The 15,750-nt window shown below is 37.2% G+C and overlaps 1 protein-coding gene across 3 annotated transcripts in view; it reads left to right on the top strand.

Moving 5' to 3' along the window:
• Positions 1–1,816, top strand: part of LOC306882097 (neurexin-1a-like) — a gene marked incomplete at its 5' end in the record, with an annotated part of 208,431 nt that extends 206,615 nt beyond the window's left edge. For all 3 annotated transcript variants that reach the window (XM_079436563.1, XM_079436565.1, XM_079436564.1), the window contains one exon: positions 226–1,816. In XM_079436563.1, the coding sequence (XP_079292689.1) occupies positions 226–530 (305 nt within the window). In that variant the 3' untranslated portion in view covers positions 531–1,816. The remainder of the gene's footprint in view (positions 1–225) is intronic.
• Positions 1,817–15,750: the final 13,934 nt, after the last annotated feature.

Raw genomic sequence — 15,750 nt, 5'->3', positions numbered from 1 at the left:
TACACAGGTCAGCTACTTTTTTATTTTATTTATTCATTTATTTATGTATTTATTTATTCTGTGTGTTTGTGGGTATCAATACTTGGATCAATATGATAAAGCTCATTTGTGTGGGAAAGCTGCAAGTATCTCACGTATACTAAAGAGTATTCCAAATTGTCCCAGCTGGTGAATTTTAGTGAAACATGTTTGATGGACTGACCCTTGGTGTTTTTGTTTCTTCAGCTAACCCTACAGGTCCTGGGGTGAAGAGCTATCCTGGTCAGTCAGAGGTTTTCCGTGAGTCCAGCAGTACCACAGGCATGGTGGTCGGCATCGTCGTTGCTGCCGCACTTTGCATCCTCATTCTTCTCTATGCCATGTACAAATACCGTAACCGTGACGAAGGATCGTACCATGTGGATGAGAGCCGCAACTACATTTGCAATTCAGCCCAGTCAAATGGAACAGTTGTAAAGGAGAAACCAATGGATGGCACCAGTAGTGTCAGCAAGAGCAAGAAAAACAAAAACAAGGAGTATTATGTGTGATACTATTATTCCTGGTCCTTACAGGAACATCATTCTCATCCACACTTCTCATAAAAGTCAAATATAAGACCTACTCATGTAAAATAACAAAGACTGAGAGATTACGGAAAGCATTTCATATATTAAACAGCGGTACAGTGGAAATCTTCAATATTTAATTCATGCACATTGGAATGAATGACAGAACTGATGGACAGACACTTGCGGATGTTCAGGAAATGTCCAGCAGGCTGGTCGGAGTAAGACAAGCTGATTAAATACCCAACAATTACCCATAAGTGATGGAAAGATTACCTAATCCACCCAGACTCTGGCACTTTCTTGTGTAACAAATGCAAGAAGAAGGGAATGAAGAGTGAGTAATGGACTAATACAAAATGTCTTTCTGTTTTTTGTTTTGTTTTCCTGAAGCATCACTGAAGACTGAGAGAATAAGAAAGGACAGAACAAGTCTCTCAGGCTTGATAAGTATTATAGAGCTAATGTAAATTTGACAGATGGTAAAAGGGATTAAGTTTATGGCATTATCTTTGGCAAACAAATGGCTGCAAAACAGTTGTGGATATCTCAGTGATAATGGATTCAATGTCTTATTTAATGTTTCTATACAGTAAAACTACAACTGTGTGCTTTTTGGACTGTCACAAATTTGTGTTTTATAACCTGTTGCATTGAGGATGCAAACTTTATCTACTCCTTGTCAGAAAAAAAACCCCACAAAAGAATCTTACGTGTCTATTATAGAATTTATAGATATCAACAATACCATGTTTTTTTTATTTGCAATGTTTTTTTCATCATGTTACCCGTAAATAGTTTTCTGTGAATGAATGTTCAAATATAGTTTGTAATATATGTGTGCACATACACATTTAGAGTCCATGTTTTAGAAGATACTCTGAAAGACACACAAAACAATGAAGCCAGAGCCTTCCAAAGACATATCACTACCAATAAACTCCCAAAACTCCCATGAGATGTATCTCAGCCTGCAGTGAGAGATGAGATGAATCCATGTGTGTGTGCTTACACACCCTCAAAATGTAATCATAAATCAGATTAATTTGCTCATTTCTGTCTCGAGTATGTGTCTGTGTGTCTCCCTCATTTCCTGCTTTTAGAACAAGAGACAGTTTTTGAGCTAAACACAAGAACCAATACAATTCATTTAACTTATTTTTTAGATCTGTATTACTTTTTTATACAGTATTTTGTTTCTGAGACGTCCAAATGATATGCATCAAAATAGTTTTGAAACATTAATCAAGCAAATAAAATATTACCCAGAATGAATAATTTTCTCTAAAATAATTTATGAATATGTGCTGTCTTGGATAAATGCTAAATCTAAATGATAAACACTCAGGGGTTGCAGCTAATAAATATTTTCTTCGTTTTCTACATTATATGAGGTATATCTATTTATCGGTCAGTTTTCACTATGGTTGGGTATCGTTTGAATTTGATCAATTCCGATTCCAGTTTCGATTCCAATGATTTTAAAAGATGATATCCAACATTTATCCTGTGTCTCTTTTTGTAAACCATTTAGTTGCAGCTGAAAATGAACAAAAATCAACAGGCTGAATAAAAACTGGACTCTTTAAGAGCTGTTTGTATGCTAAATAGAGCTGCATGATTCTGGATTTTTTTTCCAATGGAAGTTGTGATTCACAATTCTGAAGAAAAACATTAGACAACTAAACAAAATCACATGTGATTTATGAATGAATGATTCAATGACTCACTCAAGATCATGTACTTTTTTCCTTTCCTAATAATCTGTTGTATGATTCAAAGACAAATACATTTTAACAGCCCCTTGTCACTTACTGGCGTAACAATGTAATCGCTAAATCTTCATTTGAAGTGCCAAATTACTTTCAAAAGGTGATTTGCTATATTTGAATCGCTACCATACACATCAGAGTTTAGTTTACAGTACTTGTATCCCAGTAACACAGAAATAATGATGCTGTGTTGTTGAAGAGAGTGTGAAGCCGTTTCATTCATGACAGATGACAGCTGCTCTCTTTAGATCAGTGGCAGCGTGAACGCAGGTTTAAATGTTCAAATCACACTGATGTGATCATAGTATACACTGCACGGACGAACCAAGTGATCACAACGTTGTGATCGCACACGACAAATGTTGAGGAAAGAAACAGACCAATCATTGTAATTTAGGAATAGAATCACGTTGGTGTTTGAATCGTGTTCGCCATCTTTAACGATCTATTAAATTAAAGTGCTTTGTCATGTTGGTGGTGACACCTCTATTGCAACATGTTTAGCTATCACAGATATTATACTTAGCTTTTTTGGCTTCTGATCGCAAGTGTAGCCAAATTCTGGAGCGTTTAGTTTAGCGAGCAAGGTCCTGGCAGATCACTAGGTCGAGTTCTCTCAGATGAAGAAAAAAAAGTGCACACAGAAGTCGATAGAGGAAATCGAAATTTTTGTTTTATAACAAGTATCCGATTCCTGACCTTAAGTATCCGATTCTGGAATTGGATCATATAACTTCATATCAATTTAAACTGATCTTTTACATAAATTTCTAGAGGTATGCCTAACATGTAAAGATAGGGAAACATTTTACATAAAAATGCCACTGCTACCAAGTGTTTTTAACATGAAAGTGTATTCTGTTCATTTGAATTAAGATTAAAACCGAATGATTCAGACCCAATCGTGAACCAGTACGCTTTAGTATCCTGTTTGACTAATTTTGAAAGAAAATCTAAAATGATTAATTCACAAAATGGACACTGATTTAGTAGTTCTGATTATAAACAGCTTACTGGGAATTTCAGATACATGAAAAAGCATGTCCACCCCTTGTGCCACACCAGCATTTGGTATCCCACTTGACCCTCACAGGCTAAATAAATAATGTACATTTATAAGTCAGGTGAGTAAAGTGATAAAGTTAATAAGTCCAGGATAAAGTGCTGGACTCATGTGTGCCTAATTTATATCTCCTGTGTGTCGCTGTATTCATCTTCAACTTAATTCCCATTTTTATTCATCAAAACCAACGACTGCACATCTAAAGACCCCTCTGTCAAGCTCCTGAAGTTTGCAGACGACACCACACTGATCGGCCTCATCCGGGACGGTGACGAGTCTGCTTACAGACAGGAGGTTAAGGAGCTGGCTGTCTGGTGCAGTCTCAACAACCTGGAGCTTAACACGCTCAAAACTGTGGAGATGATCGTGGACTTCAGGAGAAACCCCCCTGCTCTCCCCCCACTCACCATCATGAACAGCACTGTGACTGCAGTGGAGTCATTCAGATTCCTGGGCACCACCATCTCCCAGGACCTGAAGTGGGATATTCATATTGACTCCATTGTCAGGAAGGCCCAGCAGAGGCTGTACTTTCTTCGCCAGCTGAGGAAGTTCAACCTGCCACAGGACTTACTGAAACAGTTCTACTCTGCCATCATTGAATCCATCCTCTGCACCTCAATAACTGTCTGGTTCAGCTCAGCTACCAAATTTGACCTCAGAAGACTACGGAGGGTAGTCCGGACTGCTGAGCGAATCATTGGTACAACCCTCCCCACTCTCCAAGAACTGTACTCATCCAGAGTGAGCAAAAGGGCTGGTAAAATCACTCTGGACCCCTCACATCCAGCACACTCCCTCTTTGAACTGTTACCGTCTGGTCGACGCTACAGAGCTCTGAGCACCAGAACGACCAGACACAGGAACAGTTTCTTCCCTCAGGCAATCCATCTCATGAACACTCAATAAATAAACGTAGAACACACAACTAACACATTATCCATTCACCACACTCACTTATTTTATTTTTATTTTCTCATTCTAATTTGCACATACTTGACCTGTACATACATAGTCGCCTATATTATATATTGTTTTTTTTTGCTGCTTTGTTCATTGGTTATTGGCTATTTCCTGTTATTTTGTTTCATTACCTGTGTCCTGTCCTGTTGCTGTCTTTCTGTTGCACTGTGGAGCTTCTGTCACTACAACAAATTCCTTGTATGTGTAAACATACTTGGCCAATAAAGCTCATTCTGATTCTGATTCTCAAAACATGAAGGTATAGGACAGTGGTTCTCAAACTGGGGTACAGTACCCCTGGGGGAACGTGATGTAAAAACAGGAAACTGGGAGTGCCGTAAACAATACATGATATCCAATCAGCTTACCTCATGTTTTAAGGTCAAAACGGATGGCATCCACACAAGCAGCGTACATTGAGATTGATTTAAACTCTCTTCGATACAGACACATACCCTGTGTGAGTTATTGTTTTCATGTTTAAGATTCCATCAAGAATGCAAATTACCCTGAATATCCAAACGATGGCTAATGTGACAGTAACAGTTCAACAAAAAAGGTAATATTAAGTGAACATTTTAAATGTAGCCTACATTTAAAACAGATTATAGTCATGTTTGTTCTATTTTGCAACAAAATAATAATAGTTCTGATGAAATCCGTATCATCTGGTGTGCGTCTCCAAGCAACATACAGCAGCGTTCGTTAGTGAATGAATCTGTGGCTTTGAACGATTCGGAGAATCAGTGATTAATAACCCATTCATAACTAGCCTACAGCATTTTGCTTTGTTACTGAATGAATGAGTGAATGACGCGACGCCTGGCTCATTGAGACGGTGACATGCCGCCACCTACTGGTGGTTTTATTTTCAAATCTACAAGTAGGCTATCACTTCGATTTATTTCTTTATTTATTATATAAATAATTCACTTAATGGAATGTTAAGAATTTGATATAAAACATGGCATACAATTAATAAGGATAGAAAATCTTTGCCTCTACAAAGCTAAAAAATGCACCTGTAAATCAGTTTAAGGGGGCAAATGTTGTCTTTTAACAGAAAAGAGAAGAATGTTAAATGCCCCAGGGGGTACGCCGCTGTAAAAAGTTTCAGAACCGCTGGTCTAGGACATACAGGGAAAGCATGTATTTTGTACATATGATTTGTTTTGATCATATCATTGTAGTGAATTTGCTTTCGCCAACCTAGGGAGGCAAAAGAGTGTAGTGTCTCGTGTCACCAATAACATTATGATTTTTGGTGATCATGTGTGATCAAGTGATCATGTGTCACTAAAGGTGCAGTTATGAGTACATCACATAAGAAAGATTGATGGGATCCGGGGCTGGATTGGGACACAATTTCAGGCGGGAAATCTCACACTCATCCAGGCCACACAGAAAAAAAGGGGCCAAAATTGTATCTTTTGGGAAACAACAGCTTGTCACTGGAGCTGTACTCTTAAAAGGACATCTTTATACCTTTTTTACCCCTAAAAGGTACATATTTGTACCTTAAAGAAGTAATTTGTAGCCTTAAAGGTGGGGTATGTATTTTTTCAAAAACGCTTTAGAAGACTGAGTCGGGCCCAGTACCAAAACAAACTTGTAGCCAATCAGCAGTAAGGGGCGTGTCTACTCATGATCCGGCGGAGAGAGCGCTCATCAGTGACGGACATTAGCCGAACCGAACCGAGCCGCGACAGAAAGATAGAGATGACAGACAAAAGAGGAAAACGTCTGCGGAACAAAAGAAGGCTTACACTGTGTCTACACCGGACAGTTGTCCTGTCATGGTCTGTCTACACTGGACGAGACAAACACACGTTGAAAATCATTTGAATAAATCATAATAAATAAATGAACGCGTTGAACAATACAATGCATTTAATAAATAAACATCCAACAGCGCTGTGTGAGGTATGTGAGGTTAATGAAACACTGTTAGGAAGTATACAGCTGAAAGAAAGAGGAACTAGAGAATAAGGCTGAACAGTTTACAATTAAGAATTTATTCAATCCAGAAAGAAATATAAATCATTATTGTTGCAATATCTAGGAAGAACGGGTCTGAACAAGCGAGTGTAAGTGTTAATATATTTGTTATAAAGAGTTATTTTACTTTGTGTTTTCTCCTTCTGGAGAGGATGAGGAGGAGGAGAGAGAGGAGAAAGGGAAGGATGAAGGTGTTTGAAGATGAGCTGGAGGTTAATCAGGAGTTTGTAGGTAGAGTATCAATGGTCCATTTGAGAGATAGGTGGCGGTAATGCACTCATAAGCCTGCGATCCGCTGTAAAGCTAGAAGAAGCTGAAGAAGAAGAGGACTTTTATTTTGATCTGGCGATCTGACGTCATCAGGCTGCGCCACGCTCCTGCTTCTGTTGTGATTCGACTGAAGGTTTGCGTTTGAACCATTAAACAGTGTTTAAACCAGCGCAACTCGTTCAGTATAGTGTTACACGAACTGTACGAATGATGTATTATTGAATATAACATTGTAATGCTTTATCTAACATCAGTGCACGTTATGTTTGTGAGTAAAGCGAGTAACAAGAAGTGTCTCATTTCTATCCTTAAATCAATTATAAACACCAGTCTCTTAGAAACTCAGAACCAGTTAATTTAAGAAATGATTTAGTGATTCAATCACCGCAAACATACGATCACCACCTGTTTCCATTCAAGTGTGCTTCTTCTCTTCCCAAACACGAAGCAGCAGATATCAGGTCAATGCTATAAACAGGTCAAACATCAGGAATCTGACTCAAACAGCCTGTTTTCATCTCAAAGCTGATTTAAAACGAAATTAATGAGGAGCTTCAAAAACAAGCCCAATATCGTTTGGGAACATTTATTATCATCAATATTATTTATTATCAATCATGTATTACCAATAAATGAGCCTGCAACATATTAAACTGAAACCAGTCTTTTACAAACATTAGCAAACTGCAACAAAAGAACAAAACTCATCTCCAGTCAGCTGTGAGATAGAAAAGAAGAGCTGTAACAGACACATATACATATACACGGGTCATTCTAGAGCCGTCAATGTAGAAATATTGGGTTTTAATTCATTACAGATTCCAAGCACCACACAACTGTTCGTCCCCACAGACATATACAGAGGGAAAGGGCTTTATTTGCAGGTTAAAAACTGGCTTTTCTACCATTTCAAATAAATGACCAAAAAAAACTAAATGCCAAATAAATATTATAGACAAATATATTAAATTATAATATATAATATAATAACTGCAATTGCAGGTTTCAAACAGAGATGGCGACAAACTTACAGCTTTAATTATGAAACAGTATCTTAACAAAACAACATCAAACAAACCATAAAATGTGAGTGATCAACTTTACTTTTGTCTATAAGTGTTTTTTTGGTCTTTTCGTCATCAAAAGCTTTCACTGTATCAAACCAGTGTCTTGTAAACGCAACTTTTCTGATTAATAACACCTTTATGCCCTTTACTAAATAAGATTATAAAATATTTACGTGGCAGTGAGAGTCTCATTTATAAATGCTTGAATGCTTCCTTTTATAAAGAAATGTAGTAAATACTTTATTTTTTTATGTTTTTCACCTTTTTTTTGTAAAACACTGGGAAGCTAATGATATTCAGAGCCTCATAAAAGTCAAAGGAGTGAAAACGCTTAGTTTACAAAATATTGTCACTGAAACTAACATACCTGAAAATGCTGTAAATAGCAGTATACAATCATTAGAACAAACAATAAGTGAGTCATATGCCAAAAACACCAGATAACTAACTAAAGACATCACCCTTTGACAGAGTTTGGTAGAGATTCTGCATGCGGTCTACATTGTCTCTTCAGTTGAAGGGTTTGGCAAGCAAATAAAACAGCCTGTGGCCAGTAACTTTATAACTTTAAACTGCAGAATAAATCATTTTAATCAAACTGTTTAAAAGTGTGTGAGCAACACAAACTGTTCAAATCAGAGACACAAATTGCACACTAAAAAGATCACCTTTTGTGATCTTTTTACAAAAAGATTTTTGTATCTTTTTGAGATAGTTGCACCAGCAGTCACGTACTTTACAACTTCGCTTAGTTGCAACATAAAGGGACACTAAGTTACAAAATAATTGTTACTAAATATTTTTGTATTGCATCATTACATTTAAACTTAACTCTACGTAGAAACATTTACAGAAGTCTTTGACCAGGTGATTTGAATGAAATGGGAGATTTGAATTGCATCAATAAGCTCATTTATCTCATTTATGATGCTGTTGATATTTACATTTTTTTTACTTTTTAAGAAAGAAAACTATGTAAATTAATGACTTTTAGCAGTTCTTTACACAAAGGTGATCTAATCAGCACATTTACCCTTGCTACCATTAAAACACGCTGCTTAGAAAAACTTAGACTAAAACTTAAGAGTTTTACAGTTTCATCAGGTTGTGAGAAAATATAAAACTGAATATCACTAGTTTCCACTGTTATGATAATGTCAGGATCTCTAATAGTAATCATTTACAAAGAGAAAAACAAAGAACCTGATACCGAGCCCTGTGGCACTCCATAGTTGTGTCTCTTTACACAAACAGTTGTAATAGTTGGATAGCTAGGATCTGAATGTGCTAATGCTTGTCCACCAATGGCAAAATAATTCTCAAGCCATCCAAGAGAATGTCATATGTTGTAGAAAGAATACTTGTAACTTTTATAATCACAGATTCTATGCTATATTGTGACTTAAATCCTGAAATTCTTCACAATACTCCATACTGTTTCACAGCAAAACTGAACATGTTGAGAAAACACTTTTTTTGGTTTGGATATAAATGGTAGCTTGGAGACCAGTCTATAGCACATTCACAAAAAATCTAAAGGCTAAATGCTCCTAATGCAGAAAATAATTATGCTGATTGGATTTGGACAAGTCAAATTCTTATACCTGCATAGTTCATTTGCACACTTTAAGGTCATCTCCCATTTGCTTTGTCTCTATTTCTAAGCACTGTCCTTTAAATGTATATAAAACTACAATGTACTGATCGGTTAGACTTGATGACTGCAGCAATCAACAGCACATTCATAATAAAGAATCCTGCTATAGGTACACACAGAGTCTCCAGGTCTTTGCTTCTGAGTTTCCAACAGTAACAACCATATCATATATGTAACTTGAATAAAAATCAATTGTGCTGTTTGTCATATAATTATTATTATTATTTTATTATAAATAATAATTATGATTAAACTAAGAGTAAATTTTTTCACTAATGCAAAATACATTTAATGGCAAAAGAGATTGTTTGACCACCGGATGTTATTTGGTCCTTGCTTATACTTTATATCAGGGTTTCCCAAATGAATGTTAAATAATAATAGAAACGAAATCACGTGTAAAATTAAAATAATTTATGAGACTGCACAATCAAAACTGAAATTAAGTGAGTGCTGCTTCTCTTTTTGAAAATTTTGACTTTTTTGTCTCCCCTGCATCGAGTGTGAATTAATCTTTAACAAAGCCCACTCACAAGTATAATTTAAAATGGAACAGATCGATATAACAGACAATGCGATACACCAGTCTAAAAAGATTAAAAGTCATGGGAAGTTGAATAATGAAATGCAAACTGTACCCTGAGACCCAGAGAGCACATGAGAGGAAGATGGAGTTAAGTGAGCCTGCTGATAAAAATCCTAGTAACGACGATTACATTTAAACCACTGGAAAAGCGAACTACTGTTAATATCAATGAGGTTCACTCTGGGGTCACAGAGGTTACAAAAAGAACAATGGAAACTGAGGAGCGTATCTTTAAATCATTCATTTTAGATCTAGAGCCGACACCCCAGAAATAAGGTGTTGAATAAGGTGGATGATTGGAATGCAAAGGCTGGAGAAATGATCTAATTCTGATTAGTCAGACTTCCATAGAAAGAAGGAGGTATAGATGCATGTGCCTCTTTGGGAAAATGGCTACCAGTGTTCTTGGAGATGAGGCCAGACGTGAAGGGCTATAAGAGCTCGCTCAAATACTGAGGTGCCAAACCATTCAGGGCTTTATAGGCAATTAGCAAGATCTTAAAATGTATGCAATGTTTAATAGGGAGCCAGTGCAGTGTTGACAGAACCGGTCTAATGTGGTCATACTTCCTGGTTCTAGTAAGAACTCTAGCTGCTGCATTTTGAACCAGCTGGAGTTTGTTTATTGAACGTGCAGAGCAACCACCCAATAAAGCATTACAATAATCTAACCTCGAGGCCATGAACGTATGAATTAATGTTTCTGCATTTGACATTGAGATCATAGGTCGCAATTCAGATATATTTTTAAGATGGAAAAATGCAGTTTTACAAATGCTAGAAACATGTTTCTTGAAGGAAAGATTGCTATCAAAAAGTATGCCTAGGTTCCTAACTGATGACGAAGAATTTAGAGAAACAGTCATCAAGTATTAGACCGTGATAGGTTATTACATGCAAAAGGCTTTGGTCCAATAATTAACATCTGTTTTTTCAGACTTTAGCAGTAAGAAATTGCTAGTCATCCAGTTTTTGATATCAGCTATTGTACTGGCCTCGTTGAACCCACATTCAATTGTCCAGCAAGTTAAACACCTTCATGCAATAACTCCCGGAACCACGAGGTGATGTTGAGAGTGTAACTTTATCACATGAATGGTGTGAAACTGAAAATACAAATACATACACTGATAAGTTGCATATTCTATAACAATGTTCTATATTACGTACAAGCATAACCAGTGCTTATAGTGACTACTCAACTCAACCAATGAATTCACTATATTTTCAAAAATATGATATTAACAGATGAGAGAATATACACCGTATTGGCAAGCATAAATATGCCATTCTAAATAACATCAAATATGCATCTTTAACTACACAAAATGCACTGAAGCAACCATGAATAACAACAAACAAAATGACTTGCAGGGAATGCCTTATTAATAACTTTGAACAGAGGATGTCTTTGGATTGATGAATGTCCATAACATGAACGATCTCTTCCTCTGATTCAGTCTCTTTTTGATGACATCACTAATTGTATAGTCTTTTACTGATGAGGTCACTTTCTAATTTCTTGCTCTACCTCATATGACCACAAGAGGTCGCTTGGCTGCATGATATCACACCTGGCAATGCCAGGACAACTATACATTCTGTTAGTTTTGCAAATTGGTAAGTTTCATCAGGTCGCAAAGAAATATAGAGCTGGGTATCATCAGCATAACAGTGAAAGCTAACACCGTGTTTCCTAATGATATCTCCCAAGGGTAACATGTAAAGCATGAAAAGTAACGGCCCTAGTACTGAGCCTTGAGGTACTCCATACTGCACTTGTGATCGATATGTTACCTCTTCATTTACTGCCATAAATTGATGGCGGTCAGATAAGTACGATTTGAACCATGCCAGTGCACTTCCTCTAATGCCAACATCATTTTCAAGTCTATTTAAAAGAATGTTGTGGTCGATAGTGTCAAATGCTGCGCTAAGATCCAATAGCACTAATAGAGAGATACAACCACGATCAGATGATAGAAGCAGGTCATTTGTAACTCTAATGAGAGCAGTCTCAGTACTATGATACGGTCTAAAACCTGACTGGAAATCCTCACATATATAATTTGTCTCAAAGAAGGAACATAGTTGTGATGATATTACCTTTTCCAATATCTTTGACAGAAAAGGGAGATTCGATATCGGTCTGTAATTAATTAATTCTTTGGGGTCAAGTTGTGGTTTTTTAATGAGGCTTAATAACAGCTAGTTTGAAGGTTTTTGGGACATATCCTAATGACAATGATGAGTTAATATTCAGAAGAGGATCTATTACTTCTGGTTTAGATGATTTAACAGTTTATACAATTCTTCATTTCCAATAGAAGAGAATGAGTGGAATTGTTCCTGATCTGATGTGATACTGTAGCTGACGGCTGCATGGTTACAATTTTATCTCTAATAGTTTCGATCTTGGAAGTAAAGTAGTTCATAAAGTCATTACTACTGTGCTGCTGGGGAATGTCTGCACCTGCTGATGTTATATTTTTTTGTTAATTTAGCCACTGTATTAAATAAATACTTGGGGTTGTGTTTGTTTTCTTCTAAAAGAGACGTAAAGTCAGCAGATCTAGCAGTTTTTAATGCTTTTCTGTAGAATAGGGTACTTTCCCGCCAAGCAATACCGAATACATCTAATTTTGTTCACACACACACACACACACACACACACACACACACACACACACACACACACACACACACACACACAGGGCAGCATTTATGCTGCAGCGCCCGGGGAGCAGTTGGGGGTTTGGTGTCTTGCTCAAGGGCACCTCAGTCGTGGTATTGAGGGTGGAGAGAGCGCTGGACATTCACTCCCCCCACCTACAATCCCTGCCGGCCCGAGACTCGAACCCACAACCTTTGGATTACGAGTCCGATTCTCTAACCATTAGGCCACGACTTCCCCCACATCATCAAGTTGTTCTGAGCTATTGGATATGCTGAGGAATTGAGATCAGGAAGATTATTTATAAAGTAGTCTTTTGTGGTAGAAGTGATGGTTCTATCATATTTGTAACAAGGAGTTGGCTTTACAGCTTTAGCTATACATGGATATCCTGTGACGTCACACATTAAAGACGGCGCCATCTTTAGGACCGCCCAGGGACCGGAAGTAAACAGCAAATATGCCTTCTATCTGCTGTGCCGTGGGCTGATAACTTTTTTTTGCGCGTCGCGAACGGAGCGTTTCACTTACCCGGTGTAGCCTTCCTGTTAGTGTCAGACACTGTTCATTAATGTGTCATTGTACAGTGCTCATCTCAAAATACCTGCCTTTACTAGAGGGAAAAAGCAACTGCATCCAAGTGAACTTGAGTATTCAAGGGGGCTAGCAGCTGTTCGAATTCATGTTGAACGAGTGATTGGTCTTGTGAGGAATAAGTACACAATTTTACAAAGCACAATACCCATTTCTCTCTGCCTGACTGCAACTCCAGGAGAGCTTACATCTCTTGACAAGATGGTCAGAGTGTGCTGTGCTCTGTGCAACATTTGCCAATCTGTTGTGCCCTCACAATAGCATGGGTGTCAGTAACATTGTTTTCCTTAGTGTCACAATGCTAAACAATTGTGTATAAATGTAATATATATTTGGATCTTTGTATTTTATACAAGTCTGTTACTTAGTTACTTAAGAGTTTCATGTAAAATTGTTTTGTGTTTGTCTTGTTTACTTGTTTCTAAAACAAGTAGACTATCACAAATGTGTATATATTGATATTGGCTGAAATTACTTTTGAAATAAATTGTTATTCATTCAGTTACAACACTTTAGTGATGTTTATTGTACATGGTCACATTGCAGTAACAATACATGTGCAATTTATACATTTTCCATCACATTCTATTAGGCAGTGTTGTAATGTGACAAAATACAAATACTCATATATATATATATATATATATATATATATATATATATATATATATATATATATATATATATACACACACACATAAATATATACATATATATATACACATTACATATATATTATACATATATATATACACATTACATATATATATACATACACACACACACTTCTAATATTTAAGACTGGTAATACCAAACTTGTTTTCTGCACTCCACACATTTCCATGTCTTAGGCACCCTGGTCAGCTTAAGGCAGGTCTTGTGAAAGTGCTTTCACCTACAATTTGCAGATGTGCAAATGACGACATCTGTGCCTGCAGGTTGACCACAGTAGCATCCCACTTCAGGCTGTTTTGTGGCTGTGATGTATATGGGAGTAAGGCGTGGTGCTGTATACCATTTCCCCAGCAGCTCAGGGAGCACTCCAGTCTTGATGAAATTCACCACTTTGCCATAAGCATCATGGAAGAAGACAGGATCATATAGAATTCGCTGGGTGAAAACTTCCTGTGGTGTCCACACCATGAAGTCACAGTAACACACCTCTGCAATGTGCATTTGTGCCTGCACTTGATACATGTACTTGTGGAAATGTCTCAGTGCCATGACCCCATCCTCTCCTATGCCAAGACAGAATGAGGAATCCTTGCAGCTTTCAGTGAGGGAGCAGTTCCTGGTTTTGAAGGGGCATTTTATCTCTAAAACGCCATCTCCATGGCAAGTGCAGGCTACCACACCATCAGGTGATGCTCCAATCCAGGGGAGTTCTGGGTTGATGATGAACCCTGATGCCCTCACCTGGAAGTCTTCATGGTGGTCTTGCATCATAGCAACATAGCTTTCCCTTCCTCTGTCCTCATTTTGTTGACCCCATCTAACAAAGACTGGAATGTAAGCATGCAGGTTAATACAGTATGGTGCAAAATGTAAGAGCTTGTAGAATACGATGTGAGAACTTGCAGAACAAAAAAATCTGTACTTGTAACTTGAAAATTTGCACTTGTAGAAATGTTTACACACCTGTCACAGGATAAAAAATATTGACAAATGTGTAGATTGATATGTACATAAACATGACAGCTGCAAACATGTAATGCAAAAGCCGAGGTGCACAGATTTGCCACTTTGTGATGCAAGCTCTCTTGACAGTGTTTTTTTTTTCTTTGTGTGAATTCAAATTCAGATCACGTGTGTGAATATTTTTTACAAGTGCAAATTTTAACATACAAGTTCAGATTTTTGTTCTGCAAGTTCTCACATTGTATTCTACAAGCTCTCACATTCAAATGTGAACATGTCTATCATTTACCAGGTGTTGCATTATGACAATTAAAAAAAAAAAAAAAAGCATTGATTTACTGGCTTATAAACAGCGGCTTCACAAACTTGCAAGCACTATTGTACACAAGCTGTAAGCCTTAGAACAAACTAGACCAATTAATCTTGCTTTATGCATGGTTGTCTTGCACAGTAGGTCTAAGAATAGCTCTCCTATGAAACTGTTCTGTTATCGATGTACCTTGTTGCCTCAGTGGAGAACCGAGAAGCACGGGGATAGCAAATTCTTTTGATCAAGGACGCAGGTGTGCCTGCTCTGGCTGCCTCACTGAAAACTGACGCTGTGACTCTTCCTGCCCTCTGATCAAACCATACTCTAGATTTACTTTGCTCCCTGGTCTCCTCCTCAACTATCAAACACTGGGCAAAAAGTTAGTGACACATGACTATTTAGAGATTAACTACCACTGAAGTGTATAGATTGACTAAAACTGATTACATTCAAGAAAATCATCCATAGGAATACTTTCAAAATGGAAAGGCTTATCATTTATTTCACCTGAACTGATACACTGAAATATTAAGAGTTGTACCAAAACAGCCTGATCATTATGGATATTACACTCCAACACAAATGAAGTAGGTCAAACTAAAAGGAGAAT

This window comes from Barbus barbus (assembly GCF_936440315.1).
Source record: "Barbus barbus genome assembly, chromosome: 16".
NCBI lineage: Eukaryota > Metazoa > Chordata > Actinopteri > Cypriniformes > Cyprinidae > Barbus > Barbus barbus.
Note: the sequence above shows the minus strand (reverse complement) of the source record. Positions and strands in the feature narration are given on the sequence as shown.